Raw genomic sequence first — 23,152 nt, 5'->3', positions numbered from 1 at the left:
AAAAAATCTCAATCGTTAGATGTACGAAAATCAACAGTTAAGATTTGATTTAAAATTTATTATTTTTACACCGATGTAAGTTGATTATATATATATATATATATATATATATATATATATATATAGGGACAGGATATACTTACAACAAAAAATGTTTATCACTTTTACAACCAATTTAATCACTGTTGATTTCCGTTAATCTAACGGTTATAAATTATTGAGAATTAATAGTTAATAAATAAGTATAATTCAATAATTTCCAATAAATTATAATTGTTAGATTGAAGCAAATAAATGGTGATTAAGTTAGTTGTAAGGGTAGTAAACTTTTTTGGTTGTAAGTATATCATTCCCCATATATATATATATATATATATATATATATATATATATATATATATGATCCGTTTACAAACTTTTTTTGCAAATTACACTAAGTACGACCGGTCGTACACTGCATGATTAAAGTATGACCGGTCGTACTTAGTGTAGTTATTGGAAGAGTTTGTAAACAAAAAAGTTTGTAAATATAACATGCCCCTATATATATATATATATATATATATATATATATATAGAGGGTAGGATCCTTTGACACCGGTGTCAAATTTAAATTTTGACACCTCATCTGAGAGCCGTTAGATCAAAAAAGATCAACGACTCTGATTTTCAAGCATGTGACAACATTGATCTTTTTTTATATAAAGGCTCTAAGATGAGGTGTCAAAATTGAAATTTCACACCGGTGTCAAAGGATCCTACCTCATATATATATATATATATATATATATATATATATATATATATATATATATATATATAGATATATATAGGGTAAAATCCTTTGACATCGGTGTCAAATTTGAAATTTGACACCTCATCTGAAAACTGTTAGATCAAAAAATATCAACGACTCTGATTTGTAACCATGTGATACCATTGATATTTTTTGATCTAACGGCTCTCATATGAGGTGTCAAATTTCAAATTTGACACCGGTGTCAAAGGATCCTATATATATATATATATATATATATATATATATATATGGACCCAATTAAAAAGAAGTCTTATGCCGTTGGGTTGTGTCCGCGCGCTAATTAATGCATCATTGATTCCCAAAAGTATAGCTCGAGACCGCAGATATGGCACCGGAAAAGCCAATTTTGTTGTGACAAAGTTAATGTTTTTTTTTTAATACAAGGTTCAGTGAATGTTAAGTGTGCTATTGACAAGCTAAATAAGTGTTAATTATATGGCAAGTCAATAATTGTTAAGGGCATCTATAGAGTCAAGTCTGTTTAAATTTTATTGAATTTTTAGATACAAGAAAAAGGTTAAGTTGAATTCTATCTGAGTAGCCTCAGACACGCTTTCTATTAGCAAAGAGCTCATGAGTCAAAAGCCAACGTGACTCACACATCCCATGCCTTAATATCAAATTTCATTAAAAATAAAAGGCTCAGTCTCTTCTTTCTTCTTCTTCTTTATATTTTAATAAAAACGTTGACAATTCATGATTCATATTCCATTTTCTTTACGACGAGAAGCGGATAGTTTTGAGGACTTATTTTTAATGTGATATAGATAGCACTTATCACTTGCAGTTGGAGAAACCTAGTGAGTAAATATATATTTTCATGTGGGCTAACAAGACTTTTGACCGAAGACTTTCCTAAAAGAAGAAGAAAGATTTCTAGTGTAGAAAAATGTTAACCTAATTGGTCTTTAAGTTAATACAAATAGAGCCTGTCCCAGGTAGTACTACAATATCTACTTTCAAATCCCGGGAAGAAAACCTGCTTTTGTTTCGGAGTAATGTTTACTAATTTATATACCGGAACCGCGTTGTTTTGATGCATGACATTAATTATAGATAAATAATGAGCGTCCAGAACCTGACCTCCGTGAAATTGAAAAAATTCACTCCTTGACTCTACTAATTAGCACGTGATATTTTGGAATCCTGAAAACGATAAAAGAAAATAGAAATAAAAATTCAGCAAGCTATATATCTATATTATAATTGCAATTGGGGAATCTCATACTGACAACTGAGCAACGTCTAAATTAGTCTGCTTTGGTGTTTCCATAAATAGAAAAAACAACTTCCAAATTATAAGGTAACTTCTCTAACCTCAACTTGAATCTGCATAGTGACACAGTGCCCAAAAATTTAGGTAGTATCAAAAAATTTGATATATTAAATTATAAAAATATTTATCGTAATTACATAAATTTATCAAAAAAAAAAATTATTATGAATTCTAACATAGTTATCTAAATTATGTACTAAATAATATCACATAATTTACAAAAAATAAAATAAATAATATCACATAATCTTTAAAATTCAAATGAACAATTATCATTGATTATGTATTAAAGTAAACATATAAAGATGCACTAACTTTTATGGTAAACATTTCAATCCTAAGAATTCCACTTTCGTCTCACAAGTAATGAACTAAACATTATTCTAAGGATATAAAAACACACAAATATAATAATTATATGTATAATAAGCATTGTCCTTCGTCTCCTCTTTTATTATCTCTATTCCTTAATTTTTCAATATCTCATGTTAGAGAACATCGCACTTATTTGCAATAGCCATAAGCACAATGGAAACTTCTCACACTTGGGAATTGGGTTTTTGACTATTCTTTGTTTGCAATAACCCAAAACATAATAGTTCAATGGACCTTCATATTCCATAATTATAGTCTGTTATTCATTTGGTTTCATGATTATTACTTTCAAGGGTTAAATGTTTGTCATTTTGAAGGACACAAATTGTGTTCGTGTCATTTTAGTTTTTAACACTATGTCTTACTGGTAAGACATAATTATAACATGAAAAGTTATTTTTTTCTCTTTTCATGTCAGCTGAAGTGACTGAGAAAATAGAAACAAAAAGCAATTTTTCATATTATAACTATGTTTTATCGGTAAGATATAGTGTCAAAAACTAAAAGGATACATCCTTGTGTGTTTTAAAAGGACAAACCCTTTTTTCTATTTTTAAATGGATTTATTTGGTTTAGTTGACCCAAATTTTGAAATAGGTCAACTAATCATTTTTGTGATTGAGTTTAGAAGTATTTCTTTTTAAAATAATAGGAGTAAGAATAAATAACATAACTGATTAGAATAAAGCAAAAAATAAAAAACAAACAAATATACAGGATAAAAAATAAAAAATGGTAAAAACACAAAAATAAATATACTATACATGTTCCTTATTATTTGTTTGCATTTAGATGATTTGTTGTTACTTTGTATTGAGTATTTAATTTTTTATCTAGATGGTGCCAAATTATAATTTTTACCTTAGTTAATTATATAATAAGTAAAAACAAACAAACAGGTGCTAAGGCACCTGCTGGCTTGGATGTGGCTACGCCTAAATGTGCAAATCTCAATCTAACTTGTGATTATCTCCGGCCTGGCTTGGCCTACAACTTAACGTAGCTTTTTTGATGATTAGAACAGGGGATTTACATCTATCATTTAACATGACCACAATAACTTTCCTACACACACAACATTTTGTGGGACCCACAATTTTTTAAGCAAAAAAAAAAAAAAAAAACTCTGGCACGCAAAACGAATCTCTATAACATAACACAATCACTTTTCCTACAACATAACTCTTATAAAACTCTTAGAACAGACTTAGATTTGTTAAAAAAGCTATTTAATAAATAGGTTATAGGTAAATTATGAAAACCTAGGCCAACGAGACCAAAATTTGACCTAATCTAACTCATTTACATCCCTACTTCTGACGTCGTGAATATGCCAATAAAAATAAATTGAGTTGTAAAGAATGAGAAAAAGCACCATCTCAAGAAAAAGAAACGGAAAAGTGTAATAGAATAACTAAAATAATTTTTAAAGTAAATTTATTTCTAAATGAATAAGTATGTATTTATTTTTTATTTAACTTAAAGTATACTGTTATCATAACTCATTAAACTTTAAAAATAAATCTATTCTTATTTTACATTAAAGACAAACTTATTTAAATTTTTTCAGAATAATTATTCTATTAGCAAAGATCAGAGCATCGAAGTAACTATAAATTACGGCTTCAAAACCTTCACCACTATATAGGAGGTACACCAATATACAGAGGCGGATATAGGTGTGTGAGAAGGGGGGTAAGTGTCCACCCTTAAAATATGATGTAAAAATATAAAAATACACTTCTCTTAAAATTTAAAATTTTTCAATTTAAATTTGAGATAGGATATTGTAACAACCAATTAGGGATTACTACCAATCAATTTCACCGTTAGATCGATTATGTGGATCCAACGGTTATATTTATTTCCATCTTTGTATGGTTATGATCCCCATATTTAATGTAAAGTATTAAATATGGGGATCATAACCATACAAAGATGAAAATAAATATAACTGTTGAATCAACATAATCGATTTAACGGTAAAATTGATTGGTAATAACCCTAGTTGGTTGTTACGATATCCTACCCTTTTAATTACCCTCATTCTATTTTATTTTTTCCTGAGTTTTTTTTTTCTCCTCCACCTTCATTATCCTAACCTAACAACAGAGAGCTCTATTATAGACTCATCGTTTGCATCTACATACTGATTCATCTCCTCTCAAACTTCAATCTCCGTTATTGGAAGTTGGAACATTTGCTTCTTCCTCCATCATCAGTCCAATTGAGTCGCAATCTGTTTAGATCTAGATCTAAACCAGACCCAGCCAGCCGACAGCTGCTCGTAAGTTGCGTTCAAAATCAGATACAGATCTATATATAATTGAAGTTATTGAGTGTCCACCCTTCATTAATTTCCTGGATCCACCACTACCTATATAACAATATGGGTTTCTTTATATGTGAGTAAAAACTAGATAATTTTTATTATATAAAAAAAAATAAGAGACGTGTTTTTTATTATCGAAAAAAAGTTATGTCCTCCGTTATACACGAGGTTCGTTCTTTGTGAAGTAAACTGATAGTAATTACCTTACAATAATTAAAGACGCCAGAGTCAACCTATTTATCCCTTAAAAAAATGATAGGCCTAGTTGTATTGGTTAATTTATTTTTAAACTCAGTTTGTTGATCTGTCGTACTTAGCGCGTAATTGTGGCTGCTACTTGATATGTTGGATTAGATTTTTCTTTTATTTAATCCAAATCGGTTCAAATACTGGATATATATATATATATATATATATATGGTAAATGGATTCATATTTTTTAAGTAGTTAACAAATTGTGTAATGTATGCTTTTTAAAAAAAAAAAATATTATGTGTTAAAAGTAATTAATGTAAATTATTATAGGGTCTAAAAATTTTTCTATTATAAAAAAAATTATCTTTTATATATACATAAAAATATGTGCGGTTTAATTTTTCTCATTTAGTGCGTATGATTTTTCAATAATTTATATAATAAATTATTACTCATTCTAGTGTGGGATCAATTACCATAGATTTTTCTAATACCATTTGATTAAATTATTTTCATATAATGGACAAACTAGAATACTGTACAATTCACTTAATTTTGTGTGGCTAGCATTAGGGGTGTTAACGAGCCGAGCCAAACTTTGGTCTTAACAGGCCGAGCCTGTGTTCAAATGTGTCAGACTGGCCTTAGCCTGTTACCTGTTACGAATATAATATCAGCTTGCGGCCTGTCTCATTTACAAAAAATAAAAGCCTTGTTTAGCCTGTTTAAAAAAATAAGACAACAGAAATTTATCCAAACAAAATATACAATCAACAGCACTAGTAATTCCATAAATATTCATAAATTTAATGTACATCCAAATAGCATAATATAAAATAAAATCATTTAAAAAGTCTGTTTAATTAATAAAATGGGATGAAATGAATTGAGAAGAGAGAGAGCTATCACAAGTAGTATAAAAAATTAAAAAAATAATATATTAGGCAAGCCTAAGAGGCTCTAAGGCTGAACTTTTGAATTGGAGCCTGATGCCTTTTTATTAAACGAGCTTTTATACAAGTCCAAACTTGGATCCAACAATCAACTTTAGACATGTATGCTCAGGCCTTTACGAGCCGAGCCAAAGATCCCTGACTTGTTTAGCACCCCTAACTAGCACGAACTAAACCTTGTATATACGGAAAAAAACAAATTAAACTGTCACCGCGAAGTCAAAGATGGGGGCCTCATTTAGTGAAAGGCCTTCTATTCAAATTTTAAGTGTCAAAAACCTTTGAGGCGTAGGGGTGTGCAAAGGACATAAAAAATTAAATTAAATTGTGAACTGAACTAAACTTGTTCTTTATATAATTGATTTTTAAAAAAAATTCATGAATTGAACTGATTTTTAAAGAACTAGTTCAAGAATCAATATTTTTCAGAAATCAGTTCAAGAATCGAACCAAACCGAACCGATTTGAAATTGAATCGAATCGTTTTATTATGTTATTTCTTTAATTTTTTTATATTTTCTTTTCTTTTCAGAATATGTTTGACACAAATTAATTATAAACCAAACTAAACCCAACTATTTTCAAACCAAACCGAATCGTTTTCAAATCAAATCGAACCAGTTTCAAACCAAACCAAATTGTTTTCAAACTGAACCAAATTATTTAAATCAATTTGGTTCTGTTCTTCAAAAAAAAAAATATCAATTCAATTTGACCCATATATACCGCTACATACATGGTAGTGTATTTTCTCACATCTCTTTTTAATATGATTATATAATGTAAAAAAATCTCATTTATTTATTAATAAAATAATGATGAACAACTAAAGTTATGATTTCCTTTTTATTATTTTATGAATTTTATTTTTAAAATTATGAACACTGATCAACCAATGATTAATTAAGATTAAGTCATTAAGATTGGTCTAATGATAAAAGATTTGAGTAAGTTGTATGAGATTAAAATTTAAACCTCAATGCTTCTATTATAAAAAAAAAATTTAGAATTTTTCAAATAAAATTATAGCATGAGCGAATTTATTTACCAATCTTGATCCTTTGGGTACAACCGTACAAGGCCCTTCAAATTTCAACCGTTCAAAACTTTTCGGGGGTGTCCGTATATCTAGGTGTGTCCGGTATGTCAAGTAAAATCACGGGTTTTGACCCAATTTAACATTGAAATATAGTTAGAGTCCGTTTGGATGAGTTTTTTTTTTTCTTTTTTTAAGAAAAAAAAGTACTTTTCGAAAAAAGTCTATTTGGATGCCTGCTTTTAAAAAAAGCAGAAGTCATAAAAAAAGTCAAAAACTTACTTTTTTCGGAAGCTAAAAATTTTAGCTTCTCAAAAAAGCAGAAGTCAAAAGTCAAATATTTTTTTCAAAAATCAAATATTTTTTTAAAAATCTAAATAGCTGTAACTTTTATAAAAGGTATTTTTAAAATAAAGAAGTGATAAAAAAGACTTTTAAAAAAGTGAATACAAACGGGTCCTTAACAAGGTTTTTGTATGGGTTAAAAGAGGTACAAATTAAGTAGATGGTTTGAAAAGTTTTAATCACACGCAAATTTAACTCACAAACGACTTTAAAAAAAAAAAGTTATTTAGTGCCATATTTTTTTCCACCAACAGGTAGCCAATATTTTCTAAGAACTTAATGAGTTAAAATTTAAAGATTGATATAAATTAAAGTGTAAAATCGGAATATTGATTGATCGTCATTTAATTGAAGTTTAAAATTTTTTCCAGTAACAATTTTTTTTATTGTGATTGAGTGTGAGTTAAGCTTTAAAACTCAAAATGGATAATAAATATGTCAACAACAAGAAGTAACCTGAAAACATAGTATCTTAAAAATGAAGCAACTTACGTATAGGATTTAAATGAATAATAACCTTTTTTTTTTGGTAAATTAAATGAATAACTTAAATAACAACAATTATATCAAAAAAATTGGGAATAAAATTAATAATTATTGTGATCATGACAAATATACCGATCATACAAGTAATAAAGTAGTGAGTAGGATATTGTTCCCACAAGAATTGATGTATCAAGCAATAATTTCACTATGCAATCAAAGTTGGATCGAATGTAAGGGGTTTTCTAATTATGATTTAAATATTAAAACACAAACTATAACTACTAACTAATTATCAAGAACAAAGTCAAGAACTCAGAATATAAATCGGAATAAAATCAAATATGCAAAGGCATAGTTAGGGCTCTGATTTCTCCAATTCCATCTTAATGACTCTGCCCTTTCCCGTAATCAATATTCAAACTCATGTTATTGACAGTTCATCACATATTAATTAAAATACAATCCCTTAGTATTTCAATTCTTTGATCTAGGATAAGAATTAAGAACGATGAACAAAAGAAGTCATAGATTTCATAAATCTATCCCTAGATCGAACAAAACCTAGCAATCAACTAAGTCAGAATTCATGCACCAACATCCCTATTGCTATGCAAGATTCATGTTCTCATTTAAGAATGGCGAAATCATAAATGAATCTAGGATTGGAAAACAAATTGATTGCATAACATAAAGATTGAATATCAAATTCCAAGAAAGGAATAGATAACACTAGGAATCTATTTGTTCTATCTGATCCTAACTACAAAGAGAATCTAGCCTAACATATTGAAAGAAACATAAACAAAAGATGAAAGAAATAAGAATCCATAAAAATAACTTGGTAATTGGTCTCCACGGTGAAGCTTTGACCATTCCTTCGTGTTCTCCTCTAAGATTCGTCCTTTCTTTCTCACAAGATCACAGAAAAACTAATTACGCTTGCCCTTATTCATTGTATTTTTATAAAAAGAACCATGGGACTTTTTTACGACGTTGCCCGCTGGTTCGCTAGCTGCATCGAGCAAACCATCAAGCAGACTTGTAAAATTGGCTATTTTTTATATCTTATAGCTGTATAAGTCGCTATAGCGAGAAACTCAGCAAGATGCGAGGTGAAATCATTCCTCAAGCTTCAGCTTGGCTTGAGTCTCGACTTCCTCCGGCTTCCTTGATCTATCAATGCTTTGATATAGCAATTTTAACTAAAATCGATACATTTTTCAGTCAGTATCTTACCAAGCATGAAAGCTAGACAATTCTTTTGAATTTAACAATATTTACCAGATCTTTGACAATATTTTACATTATTTAACATATTTGTGGTCCTAAAGACATGATATAATTAACACTTAACATATCATTCCTATATTTAATCATTGTTGTTCCCAGCAATGAACTCATTTAAGAACACGGGATATGCAAAATTGTGAATCTCGTGCTCAACAAATCATTAATGAAAGAACCAGGCAGTGACTCAATCCATCAGTGATTAGACTTAACAATGACAACAAAAACTCTAAGAACAAGCATCTAATCAAGCAGTTTCGAAAAGCAAGCAAGTCATAAAACCACAGCAAGAGATCTATCAAGAAAACATAGATAACTGAATCTTATACACGCCCCTCACTAAAATTATCAATTCATTCATTAAGTGTCTAAGGGGTAAGTGTCTCACTCAAACTTTCACTGAAATAATACTAGCATAGGCTTGGTCATATTCTCACTCTCCACAGTTAAGTAAGATGCATAGAAATCAAGAGGTCTTTACGCAGGATGTAATGGGGCCTGGCTAAGGGGAGGATAAACAAGGAATAATGCAACTAAAGAATTGGATAGCAAAAAAATCAAGGCATGAGTGCAAACATATTTTTTAATGTACAGTTTCCTTCCTCCTTTCGACATGCATAAATTTCATACTTTGCATTTACTTTTCATGCCCAAAACTTTTCTTTTTTTCATTTTCACTTTCTATTATATATATATATATATATATTGTGTTGCCCCTTTAAATTTAGTGCAAATAAAAAAGTATTGAAAAAATAAAAGTTTTGTGTTGCCCCTTTTGTGTTGATGAGTATGTCTTCTACTACTCCATAAGCTTGCTTGGTGGAGCGATTTGCTAGTTGCAAAATTATACTAGTTGGCTTCACCTCTGTGATTCCCAGCTTCTTCATCATAGATAATGACATGACATTGATGTTGGCCTTGAGATCATATAAGACTCTGTCTACTGTCACCGAACCAATCATGCAAAGGATTCTAAAGCTCCCCAGATCCTTTAACTTTGGAGGCAACTTTTTCTGCATGATCACACTACACTCCTCTGTCAAGATGGTGGGTCCCTCCGTTGTGAGCTTCCGCTTCTTTGACATGATCTCCTTTAGGAACTTGGCATATGAAGGCATTTGCTCTAAAGTCTCTACAAAGGAGATATTGATTTACAGCTTCTTGAACATGTCTATACATTTAGAGTACTGCTGCTTCTGAGCTTGTTGCTCAAGTCTCTGAGGATAGGAAGCTTTAGCATAAGGATATGTCTCAAGTAACTTCTTCTTTTGCTCCATAGTACTTTTCTTCACATTCCTATTTGAGGTGTCAACTTTTTTATTCAGCTCCCCACCAATAATAATAACATCTTCATCCACCGCTTCCTCTTTCTTTTAGTCAGCTGGCTTCTCATTCTCAGCATCACTGTCATTGCTCTGTGCAGCTACAGGCTCCTCCACAGGCTAAATTACTATCTCACTCCTTGTAGTGATTGCATTAAAATGCTCCTTTGGATTGACGACGGTGTCACTAGGAAAAGTGCCATGAGCTCTCTCAGCTAACTGCCTGGCAAGCTGACCAATCTAATTTTCTAAATTCTTTACAGAATCCTCTTGATTCTTGAAGGACGCTTTAGTATCTTCCATAAAATTTGCAGTCGAGAAAGTCACTTTCTCAAGAGCTATCTCCAAACTAGAAGGCTAACTGGGTTGTGCTGGCTGAATATTCTTGTTTTTCTGCTCTGATGTAGGCTTGTAAAAGAATGCTGGATGATTCCTCCAGCCAAGATTATAGTTGTTGTTATAGGGGTTGTTCTTCTTCTTCTGGTTGTACCAAATCAAGTTAACCTAGGCTGGGTCTATCACAATCATCGCATCGCAAGTGTTATCGGGATAACGCCAACCATATGTATCACAAACCATTAAAAACTGGGCATTGACGCCTGAAATCTGAGACTGAGTAAGCAATTTTATAAGTGTCTCCAACTTTTGATCCATATTTTCCTTTTTGGCTAGCGTCACATCATACCCTTCCAATTGCATAATACCTCTCTTGGGATGTGCTAGAGTGACCTCATTATGATCAAACGCCATTTTCTCGATAAGCTCCAGAGCTTTGGTAGGTGTGATTTCTGCCATGCTTCCTTCGACTACAACATTTAGAAGTGCCCTATAGGTTGCAGAAATCCCTTTGTAGAATATATGCACCTTCTCACTATTTGAAAGCACATATTGTGGGTACCTTATTATAAGCTCCTTGAACCTTCCCCCAAGCAACGACAAAGATTCTCTCTAGTTATTTGAAGTTGTCAATCTGTTCTTTCAACTCGGAGAAATGAGAAAGTGGGAAGAATTTCTTCTGAAACTTCATGACAAGATTATCCCATGAAGTGATATTGCTAGCGGATTGCAGATCCAACCAACTCCTTGCTCTTCCTTTCAAAGAGAATGGGAAAAATGTAAGACAGGTTGCCTCGACGGGTACTTTATTCATCTTCACCAGGTCACACATCTAAAGGAATGTGCTGATATGCTGATTTGGGTCTTCTGAAGGGCTCCCCTCAAATTCATTTTTTTGAATTAAATTCAAAAATGATGCCTTGATCTCAAAGTTGTTCGCTTGAATTTGTGGCCTCACAATGCTCACAACTAGATGAGAAAATTTGAGATTCAAATACTGGTTCATTAGCTCCTTAGGAGGATTTTGATTCTCATCTATATTTAACTCCTCTACAAACTCAGAACTTGATGCTTCTTGTACCTCTTATACCCTTCTTGCGCGAACACGCTTCCTATTGGTCCTCTCAATATTTTCTAACTCTGGCTCATATTGTAAGGCGCAGAGGTCAACAATTCCTCGTATTTGCAATCACGACAAGTATACCAGTCGTACAAGTAATTAAGTAATAAGTACAATATTATTCCCACGATGATTGATGTATCAAGCAATAATTTCTCTATACAATCAAAGTTGGATCGACTGTAAGGATTTTTGTAATTATGAATTAAATATTAAAACGCAAACTATAACTACTAATTAATTATCAAGAATAAAGTCAAGAACTCAGAATATAAATCAAAATAGAATCAAATATGCAAAGGCGTAGCTAGGGCTCTGATTTCTCCAATTCATCTTAATGGATCTACCTTTTCCCACAATCAATATTCAAACTCATGTTATTGATAGTTCATCACATATTAATTAAAACTCAATCCCTTGATATTTCAATTATTTGACCTATTAAGAATCTTAATCCCTTAGTGATCTCGCCTAGGGAAAGCATTAAGAATGATGAACAAAAGAAGCCACAGATCTTATAAATCGATCGATCGACCTGAGACGAAGAGAAAGAAAGGTCTATCTACCTAGATCGAACAAAACTTAGCAATCAATCAAGTCAGAATTCATGTACAAACATCCTTATTGTCACGCAAGATTCATGTTCTCATCTAAGATTGGCCAAATCATGAATGAAAAGCAAATTGATTGCATAACATAAAGATTGAATATCGAATTACAAGAAAGGAATAGATAACGCTAGGAATCCATTGGTTCCATTTGACCTTAACTACAAAGAGAATCTAGCCTAACATATTGAAAGAAATATAAACAAAAGATGAAAAGAAATAAGAATCCATAAAAAGAACTTGGTAATCAGTCTATACGGTGAAGCTTTGAACGTTCCTTCACGTTCTCCTCCAAGATTTGTCCTTTCTTTCTCCCAAGATCGCAGAAAAACTGATTACTCTTGCCTTCATTTGTTGTATTTTTATAAAAAGATTCATGGGCTTTTTTTTACAATGTTGCTTGCTAGTTTGCACGACGCATCAATAATTTTAGCGAGATAAATTGACCAACTCGCTAGTTTTCTTGCTACATCGAGCAAAACATCGAGCAGACTTATAAAATGGCTATTTTGATGTCTTCTCGTTGAATAAGTTGTTGTAGCGAGAAATTCAGCGATAGGCATAAAATCACTCCTTGGGTTTTCACTTGGCTTGAGTCTTGACTTCTTCTGGTTTCCTTGATCTATCAATGCTCTGATATAGCAATTTTAACCTAAAATCTATATATTTTTTAGTTAGTATCTTACCAAGCATAAAAACTAGACAAGTCTTTTGCATTTAACAATATTTTTCATGTCTTCGACCATATTTTACGTTATTTAACATATTTTTGTCGTAAAGACATAATGTAATTAACACTTAACAATAATATATCAATCTATATGTTATTTGTAAAAACACTAATTTCAACAGGCTTATATAATTTGTTTTTTGTAATTTTTAAAAAAATTTAACTTAATTTATTTTATTTAAGAGTTATTACAAACTTTTTAATTCATTTAAAATTTATATTTGTTTAAGATTAACTGTGTTAACTTTTTGATTCACGCAAGATATATCTTGGTTTTTTTTTTTTTGGTAGACAGATATATCTTGGTTTTAATTCCAAAGTATGTAATGAATTTCTAATTTTATATTTATTTTATTTGTTTTTTTAAATTATTGGGTTATTCAAGTGCGACGAGTTCCACATTGGTTGGTAATTGATTAATTGGAGTGGATGGACCCATGAAGTCAATATCTTAAGGTTTTGGGTTAAGACATAGTATCAGAGCCACTTCATATGTTTGGTTTAGCCTTAGCCTATTGGTGATGGTCTCCTGCCACAGACTTTCCCTTGACCCGCCTGACAATGGTATCTGAGTTGGGTTGAGCTCGAGCTAGCTAGGTGTTTGGCTAGAGGCGGGTTGAGTACTTAGTCATAGGGTACTCGGTTCGGTTGAGGGGGAATATACCAATTATATGTTTCATATTTGAGGGAAAAATTATTGGAATATTCAACTGTGATAAACCCGACATTGGTGGGTAATGGCCTAAGTGGAAGGACTTATAAATTCAATCTCTTAGGCAGTGTTTGGTTCGGGAGAAATTTTTTTACTAGTGAAATGTAATTGATAGGGAAATGGTTGGAAAGTGAGTTTGGTAAGAAAATGTAAAAAAAGTTGTTTGGTTGACCGAAATATTAACAGGATAATTTATTTAAATATGCAAAATCTATGTTCGGGAGAAACTTTGCACCTGTTTTTTCACTTCCCCAGTTATCTCAAAATACCACATCTCAAGTGGTATTCTGTAACAGTGAATTTCATTCAAAAATCAACACAAAAGTCATTTTCTCATCTATCCTATTTGTCTAGTATTTTTTGAAAAAACCTGAACCAAACGCGGTATTTTTCAATATCCACTTACACTTTCTTATCAATCTCAAAATAAACCTTTAACCAAACACTACCTTAAGATTTTGAATTGAGACATGATGTTAGACCCATTTGCTATCCAATGCCTTAAGGTTTTGGATTAAGACATAATGTTAAATCCACTTGCTACCGTTGATACAGCATTAACCCATTAATAATTATCTGCCGCCGTGGACTCCCCTGCACCCGGCTGACTAAAATATATGTTAGATCCATAAATTTTTTTCAATCTAACTCACTCGTGAGCGAATCTAGGTTAAAAGGAAATTTCTAGGTTAAAAGGAAAAAAAATTCACAATCCAATGCTTTGATCACGAAAAAATTTCTGTGGAAATAACCGTACAACTCTTCCTTTTCGGTATTATTAATAGCTAAGAGCTAGATGTGCAAATTGGAAAAGCCTACGCGTTTGATGGAAATGCACGTGGAGCTCATTCCCGTCTTGAAATTCATGGACCAAGCGAAAACGCAAACAGTACCTAGGAAACATTGACATATTTTATGATCTTTACCAGGAAATATGGGAAATAAGAAGATACAGAACAGGGAACAGTTTTACCATGATACAGAACAGGGAACAGGAAATATGTGTCCTAGTGTGGAAGCCATTATTGTCCAAACCAGTTGTGTACGTGTGTCATTGGAGAAATATTTAATACACATTAATAAGTCTTCCTACTTTTTAAAAGAGAATATTATATGTTTTTTAAATTTTAAAGATATTGAATATTATTAGCTTTTATTTATCTTTGATTATTGCTTGCTACCAAATTTAAAGTTTGGCTAAAATGTATGAAAATCTTTTTAAAAAGTTTTTTTTTATAATTCAAAATTTAATAATTCAACTTGTTAAACCGGATATATTTTACAATGAGTGTTATTTTTTAACACGCGTAAAAGGTCTTAGATTTACACTATTTTATACAACTTATTAAGTTCAAATTATCATATTACTGAAATTTAAATAGAAGGACTTATATGTGTCCGTTTGGATGGACTTTTATTCTTAAAAAAGTTGTTTTTTTTTTTTAAAAATAAAAGTCCTTTTGAGAATTTTTAGATATTTGGATAACAACTTTTTAAAAAAAGAAAATTTAAAATAAAAATTAAAATGCTATTTTTTTTATAGCCAAAAATTGGTTACTTTTGAAAAAAGCAGAAATTAAAAGATAATATAAATATATTTTTTTGGAAAAAAGTTAATATAAATTTTTAAAATACAATTTTAACCTTATCCTATCATACCTATTTTATCTCTCCTTATTCTACGATCATGCTATTTTATCTCTCTTTTATTGTAATTTTATGTATAAAAAGTATTTTTTTTTATTTTAACATCTAAACAACTTTTTTACGTAAAAATAATTTTCCGATCATATATCCAAACATAAAATAACTTTATCTTTTAAAAAAAAATTATTATGGAAAAAGCAATACAAAAATTATTTTCTTAAAAGCTCATCCAAACATGTTCTGTGTATTGTTAGCCAAAAGTTTTGCACCTTCTGGAGTACTGATTTTTAGATGACATCCTTCTAGAGTTTTCTCTCCTATGCTTCCCGTTCAGACACATGTGGAGCTGCTTTCACATTGCAGTTGGTTTAAAATAACATTCATGAATATACCAAAGAACATTTTAGTCCATGGGTATTGGTCTAGTAAGTGTCCAATTACTTTTAAAAATTTAAATAATTTAATCATATTTTAAAAATACTTATCCATATAAAGTAGGAAAGGATATATTACAGAAAAATAGAATTAACACTACAAAAAAAGAGGTAATTAGTGGAGGTTATTTAGTGGAGGTCAAAAAAACCTCCACCAAATAATGTAATTTGTGGCATGTTTTAAGCCTCCACAATTTGTTATTATGTTTTTCTTTTTTTGTATTGTTTATATATTATAATTTCTATTTACTTTTTGGATATTATTAATCTCTAAATTTTTTTATAGATTTTCCAAAAAAATATTTGCATTTTTTAAAAAATTGTTGTGAACTCTCCGCTATTTCTTAATTTTTTTTTTTTTGCATTTTTAATTAAAATAGAATAGTTCATGTTTATAACATATTTTTGGTTACGTTATAATATTCAGACCACGCCAATATCTCAACAGATCGCATGAAATTAATATCCCTCTCACACTTTTTATCTCGTTGTGTTTATAGTATAACTTTCTCTAGAAGCTCAAGGTCTCTCTCTCTAGAATAGTCTCATTCTCTCTTTACTAAGATTTTATCTCCAAATCTCAAATCTGCACTTCGTTAAAACCACATTCTCGTGCTCCAGGAAGCTATTTCGTGATCAATTTGAGTTTCCGGAAGAGCATTCTTCGAGCAGTTGAAGAATTTTTTTTGTTTTTGTTCAAAGGTGATGGTTGAGGATCTCGGCGTGGAAGCGAAGGAAGCAGCGTTCGCGAGGTTGAGAAGCTATTGCCTCTTCCGGAGCTTTTGCTTTCAATATCATCCATCAAGGTCGATTACATTTCACGCCAACAGGTATCAGTTCGATCCAATTTTACTTGATTTTTTTGCATATGTTTTTTAAATTATAATTGCTATTGCTGTGTGTGCTTGAATTTTATATTCAATTCATTTGAATATTTGTATGTAGAAGTTCCAAGTTTCTATAAATATTTTAACATTTATAATTATTGCTGTGTTTGTGTGTTGAATTCATTTTGCAATCCATTGCTTTATGATTGGGCGTCTGACCATATGGCTTCTACAGGTTTTCCTTCATTAGTGCACTATTCTGATTAGTTGTTTGATCAAATTTTATGGTTACTTAAGTTGTTGATGGTTTAGTTTAATAAAAGAAAGAAGTTAATTTGGAACTTCTTTCTCTCATCAATTATAGTTTACTTAACTATTTTCTTCATGGATTGCTATTTCCTCCAGAGTGTATGCATTGCAACTGGAATTACGGGAGATCATGGTCATTCAGTTGTTGGAAATGGTAATTAAAATGTAGCGACATGGGCTGAAAGAGTCACGGCTGATGATGAATCTAAGAGCCACTTCAATGGTTCTACAAATGGGGCCCATTCATGTTGATGCTAAGAATTTGAAAAATTGTAATTGGACTTGGACTTGCTCTCGTACATTGGACTTGCTCTTCCTTCAACTAAAGTTTGGGGTTTTTGTTTGATTTGTTTGTAGCGAGGTGCAGAAAGGGGAACCAATGAAGAAGCGAGGTGCAGCACGGTGAAGTTCATGGAGGTTCGAGGTAGGGCGTTAGTTGTGTTCCTACAATTAATTGAGGATTTTGATTTTATAACTATAAGCTATGATTTGTTGTTCATCTATGTCATGTGTGATTGTTTGATAAAGTTTCAATTTTATACATAAATTATGATTGATATTAGCTCTTAGACAAATGAGTAGTCCCAACTCTCCTAACTTTTTCAAAGACCACCCTTTCCAATTTGTTAGGTTCTGTGGAACATTAGTTAAAATTAACATATACATATCAGGGTAGCAGTTCTGTCCAATACTTTTCTTTGAATAAATATAGAGAAGGGAAGGCACAATAAAGCAACAACCACAAAATCATAGTTGAGACTATTCCTCCTGCACATTTAGTCTCTGGATGATAAATGGATAAGAATACCTGAATAGATATCAGATCTTATAGGTGAAAGAGGCATATTTTGATTTCAAATTTGATACCAAAATATTATTCAGTACAAATTTCATTCTGATTTCAGATTCAATCTAGCAACTTGTTCCTCCATATTTTGTTCACAAGTTGAAAGCTATAAATTGTGGCTCTTCTACTATGCTCCTATGTAGTGGTGTAGCCAGAGAGAGGTAAAAAGGGGCAATCGCCTCCTTTAAATTCATCAAACTTTTATTTAGATTATATTTAGATTTAAAAGAAATATCATGTAATATAAGTTGGTTCCCTTTCATTTTTAGAGCTGAAGTCTATGAAGAAAATTAAAAAATAAATAATTTCAAATCTAGATATGCATCGAAGCATAATTGTGTTGCCTTAAGTTAGTATGAGCCAGTCTCCTATGTTAGATTAGTAGTTTAAATATTTCACTTTTACTTAATAAATCTCATTTTTGTAGGAAAATGACAGGCTAGAATTAAGATGGTAGAACAGCCCCACATACATAAGTTGTTCTGACAGGTAGTTTAAATAAAACCCTTACAATTATACTAATTTGCGAGGGGAAGATATTCTCAAGTTATCAAGTATGTTAGTGCCGATAGTCTAATTGGAGTACTCTCTGGTGAGTTTTTATTTGCTGAAACACTATTGTTCTGTGCAAATAAAACTTGATTTAATTTGTATCTACAGCCATATAAACCTTCTTGCTTATATCTACAGGAATAGCCAGAGGTGGAGGATTTCAAATATTAGGGGCTTATGTCAACCTTGGAGCCTATTATCTTGTGGGAATTCCAATAGCTTTGTTATTGGGTTTTCATCTAAAACTAAGAGCCAAGGGGCTTTGGATGGGAACTGTATCAGGGTCTGTTCTACAATTAATTATACTTGCTATCGTAACAGCATTAACAGATTTGCAGAAAGAGGTTCGTTTTAGTTTTCTTATATATAAATTTCCCATTGCTCATAATTTTCCTTTCCAACTGCATTTTCTTTTAGACTCTTTTGCATGTGGAATGCACTGGATGATGATAAAGAGGCATAGCTAGCTAGCACTAAAAAACTGTACTTTGTGATTATTGCAGGCAACAAAAGCAAGGGAAAGAGTTGTTGAGAAGTCAGTAAAAACTCATAATGCATTGGTATGAAGTTTAAGGGAAATGAAGAATAAACGAGTGGAAGACATGTTAAAGTACTGACAATATGCTGTCCTTTGTTTTCTAGCTTTTGTGGTTTTTGTCCTGACAATAACATCATCTGTTAAAATTTGACATGATCTGGTCATGTGATATTTTTGTATCTCTCACTTTCTCTCTTTACATGCGTTAAATAGATGAGGTCCAATTATCATTAACGAAGAAAGAAATAGACACAAAAATTGAAAACATTGTGATTTTGATCTATCTCTTATGTGTATTACTCATACACTAATACTAGTATAGTAGCGTTTGGTAACCATAAATAAAGAACATGTTATGATCTGTCTTCTTAAAGTTTTGTTATGTTCTACTTAATTCTACTCCTCCTAGTGGAATTAAAATTTACTGGTTTTTAACTCTCTCATGATTTGTTATATTTTAAGAACACTTTAAACACATACATTATATTTTGTCCCACTTTAACACGTTTACAAATATGAACTATATATTACAATGAATTATGTATTTTGACTATTTTGAGGGCCATCGACATGGACTCCAGAAAATCAGAAAAAGTTAAATTAGCTGAGGGGTAAACAGGCTAATCTAATTCGCACCAACCCGCTACACATTGCTTATAAACCATTTATTATGCCAATTCTATTAAACTGGATTCATTAATGAAAAACCGATTTGTGGGGGTCTATAAGTGATAGAAAGTAAAACATATTGTGGAGGTTAGTGCACCTCCAGAAATACAATATTTGTGGGGGTCTAAAATCTCCAGAAAGTGTAACATACATTTGTGGGGGTTTGAAACCTCTAGAAAGTGTAGCATTTGTGGAGGTCTAGAACCTCCAGAAAAATATTCCAAGAAATTGTGGCATTGCACACAAAACCCCCACAAAATGTGTTGTGGCGCATGCAAAACTGGAGGTAATTGTGGATGCCACTAATGTATTTTGTGGGGGTCAAAGACCTCTACAATTTACAAATATGACCTCCACTAATCACCTATTTTTTTGTAGTGTAAATAAATCAATTAATAATAAAGCAAGCATGAATACTAGAATAGTATATATTACGGAAAAAGTAGAATAGGATTTATTAAATATCTTATAATTTAATAATCAATTAATAGTAAATCAATCAACTTTGTTGCAAATTAAACCTACAATATAATTATAATGCTTTATAATTTTCTTTTATTTAAAGTGCATCACGAAATGTTATACTTTCTAGTGTCAAATTAATTCCTATTATATAGATTGATTTTGCCTCAACAAAATACTTCAAAATATATTTAGCATTGAATAAGAAGAAAAAGTAATTTACACTCTTTCAGTGAAATCAGAACATCCGCGCGCTAATTAGTTTGGTGTGCTTAATATGATTCTGCCTAATTAAATTCGATTATTCAAATAATTAATGAATTGGTGTATAATTTTTTTTTAAAAAAGAATTTTCTTAATTATTGATAATAATTAGCATTGAAGTCGAAAAAGTAGCTTTTTTTTAATACAAGTCGAAAAAGTAGCTTTAAAAAGGGGATATTAGAACTCGAAGTTTCTCTTAACTTGAAAAGTTTACTATTTTCGTGTAGCACCGTTTAATTTGATAACAATATAATTTGTTAATAAACAGTTTTTTATTTTTTGGGATTCCTAATAAACAGTTTTGTTTGATGTTAGCTTGGGATAATTTTTTTTTTCATGCAAGCTATTTTCCTGCTAAAGCATATAAAAATGTTTATTTTGTAATTCTTAAAGTTTTTTTATTCAGATAAAAAACGGAAACCATTTTCCTTTTCTTGGAGGTATTATAGAAAGGAAAACAATTTTTTTCAATGATAAGTACATTGAATATCGGAATTGAGTCAAATATCTTTTATTTTTTGGGGAGCAAAACAATAAAACAAATAAAAAGATAATACAGAAAAAGACAACGTTGAGGTTTTCCAAAAAAAAAAAAAAAAGACAACGTTGACGATAATTGTGTTTGTGTTTATTGATTGCCCCACGTGTTAATTTGCCAGCAAAGCAGGTGGGGCACGTTGTGTTATATAATTTGGAAGCCAAACAGGTAAGCAAGTTTCCTGTTACTTTCGTGGAAGATAAGGTGTAGTTAAGAGACAGTGTAAACATAAATAATGTGAAAGGAGAAAGAAACAGAAATTTTGACCAGTTTGAGCAGTTAGTATCTGGTGAGAAAGACCCTTCTTTCAAAGTCAGAACTCAGAAGAATCTTTTATTTATCATGTGAATTTTAAAGAACATGAAACACGTTTTGGTTGTGAAACGCGTCGAGTATAAATGAGTGACTGATGGATCAGACGCAAAGAAACCCACATCCATCTCTTGGTTTCCCTCTCAAACGCATGGTCGCTTATCAACAGAACCAATATCTCAACCCTTTTACAAACACTAACACTCACTCACACTGATACTGAGTGTATTTTTGTTTCTCTCAAAGATGGTGAGAACCCCTTCCTGTGACAAAAATGGACTTAGGAAAGGTACTTGGACTCCTGAGGAAGATAGAATGTTAATTGCTTATGTCACTAGATATGGCTGTTGGAATTGGCGCCAACTCCCCAGGTTTGCAGGTAATTAAACTTTTAACTTGTAATTGGATTTATACTTGTGATAATTAAGATGATTAGTGAGGTTTTTTAGTCATATATAATAGAAATTTTATACTTTGGTGCATTGGTTTTCAGGTCTTGCAAGGTGTGGGAAAAGTTGCAGACTGAGGTGGATGAATTATCTTAGGCCTAATCTCAAAAGAGGGAACTTCACTCATGAAGAAGAAGAGTACATAATCAGAATGCATAAAAGGCTTGGTAATAGGTAAGATCACATTCTACTAATTAATTACTTAATCACAACCACCTTCTATATCAAAGTACCAGCAAAATTCAAATGATTTTTTACAAATTGCTATTTGAAATTGTTCAATGATGTAATTGTGGAATGTTAATTTGACCATTTTAATTACCCTTTAATTTCAGATGGTCTGCTATTGCGGCTGAGTTACCAGGAAGAACAGATAACGAAATAAAGAACCATTGGCATACAACCCTCAAGAAGCGCTTCGAGGAGAGCACAATCACAAATGAAAAAGAAGCCAAAGCCTCAAAATCAAAAGATAATGAAGCCAAGCCAGGGAGAGACTCATTGACCAAAAATGATGTTACTGTTTTACAAGTTACTCCTCCAAGTACTTCCCAGATCTCAGATTTTAGTGACTCAATATCCCCACTATCTTCCTCCAGCGAATTCTCTTCCACAACTTCACATCACACCACAGCTGCTAGTAAAGAAAAGTTGGTTCTCGAAGATGAATTCGGTTTTCTTGATGCATACACAGAGACTGTGAATGGAAATTTCTGGACAGAGCCATATTTTTTAGATTCTGACATTTCCTACACTCCAAGTATTATAGTACCTAATAATGATGCTTTTCAAAGTTCAGATACTACCCAGATCCTTAATGCTTGTGCATTGTCTCCACATCAATCGTCAAGTGAAAGTTTGGTTTTGGACAATGACTTATGCAGCTTTCTCGATGCAAACGCAGAATCAGCAATTGATAATTTTTGGACACTACCATATGTGACTGAGGTGTCCCACGTTCCAAGCGAACTATTGATTCCCTTGGCGGCCGAATCCGAATATTCTTCTCCAGTGTATGATGCTGATCTCTGGAGTCAAAGTAATTTGTATGATGAACATCTTAGCTTATTCTAATGAACAATTTTACTCCATGTTTGGAGTTCAATACTTTCTTATAGTATCATTATGTATTTTGAATAATATATGATTGTTCCATATAAGAGGGTTTGTATTGAATTTAGGTTAATAAATGAGATTAGAGTATCATTTTATAAATTGTAAAGTAGTACAAGAGTTTTTTGAGAAAAAAAGTGTAACTAATAGGGAAAGATTAAGAAAAAGCTTATACAAATATTTAAGTTTGTTTAAGGAATTGGAAAATTGTTTTATTTAACGGACTGGACATTTTAGAGAATTGGAAAAAATTATTCC

General features: G+C 31.3%; 1 protein-coding gene across 1 annotated transcript; it reads left to right on the top strand.

Annotated features, from left to right (window-relative positions):
- Positions 1-21,578: 21,578 nt before the first annotated feature.
- Positions 21,579-22,855, top strand: LOC133283890 (transcription factor MYB13-like). The gene is made up of 3 exons (XM_061480814.1): positions 21,579-21,711; positions 21,826-21,955; positions 22,117-22,855. Exons 1-3 carry the CDS (start codon positions 21,579-21,581, stop codon positions 22,853-22,855), a joined length of 1,002 nt encoding a protein of 333 aa, XP_061336798.1.
- Positions 22,856-23,152: the final 297 nt, after the last annotated feature.

The sequence above is a fragment of the Gastrolobium bilobum genome, unplaced genomic scaffold (genome assembly GCF_033153095.1).
Source record: "Gastrolobium bilobum isolate Gb01-03AN ecotype WA unplaced genomic scaffold, APGP_CSIRO_Gbil_v1 utg28738, whole genome shotgun sequence".
Lineage (NCBI taxonomy): Eukaryota > Viridiplantae > Streptophyta > Magnoliopsida > Fabales > Fabaceae > Gastrolobium > Gastrolobium bilobum.
Note: the sequence above shows the minus strand (reverse complement) of the source record. Positions and strands in the feature narration are given on the sequence as shown.

What these genes read in the sequence shown, in the direction of transcription:
- LOC133283890 (XM_061480814.1), top strand. Translation starts at nt 21,579, where the DNA reads ATGGTGAGAACCCCTTCCTGTGACAAAAATGGACTTAGGAAAGGTACT. An exon ending in CCAACTCCCCAGGTTTGCAG is followed by an intron (nt 21,712 to 21,825) that starts GTAATTAAACTT and finishes ATTGGTTTTCAG; the next exon opens with GTCTTGCAAGGTGTGGGAAA. An exon ending in CATAAAAGGCTTGGTAATAG is followed by an intron (nt 21,956 to 22,116) that starts GTAAGATCACAT and finishes CTTTAATTTCAG; the next exon opens with ATGGTCTGCTATTGCGGCTG.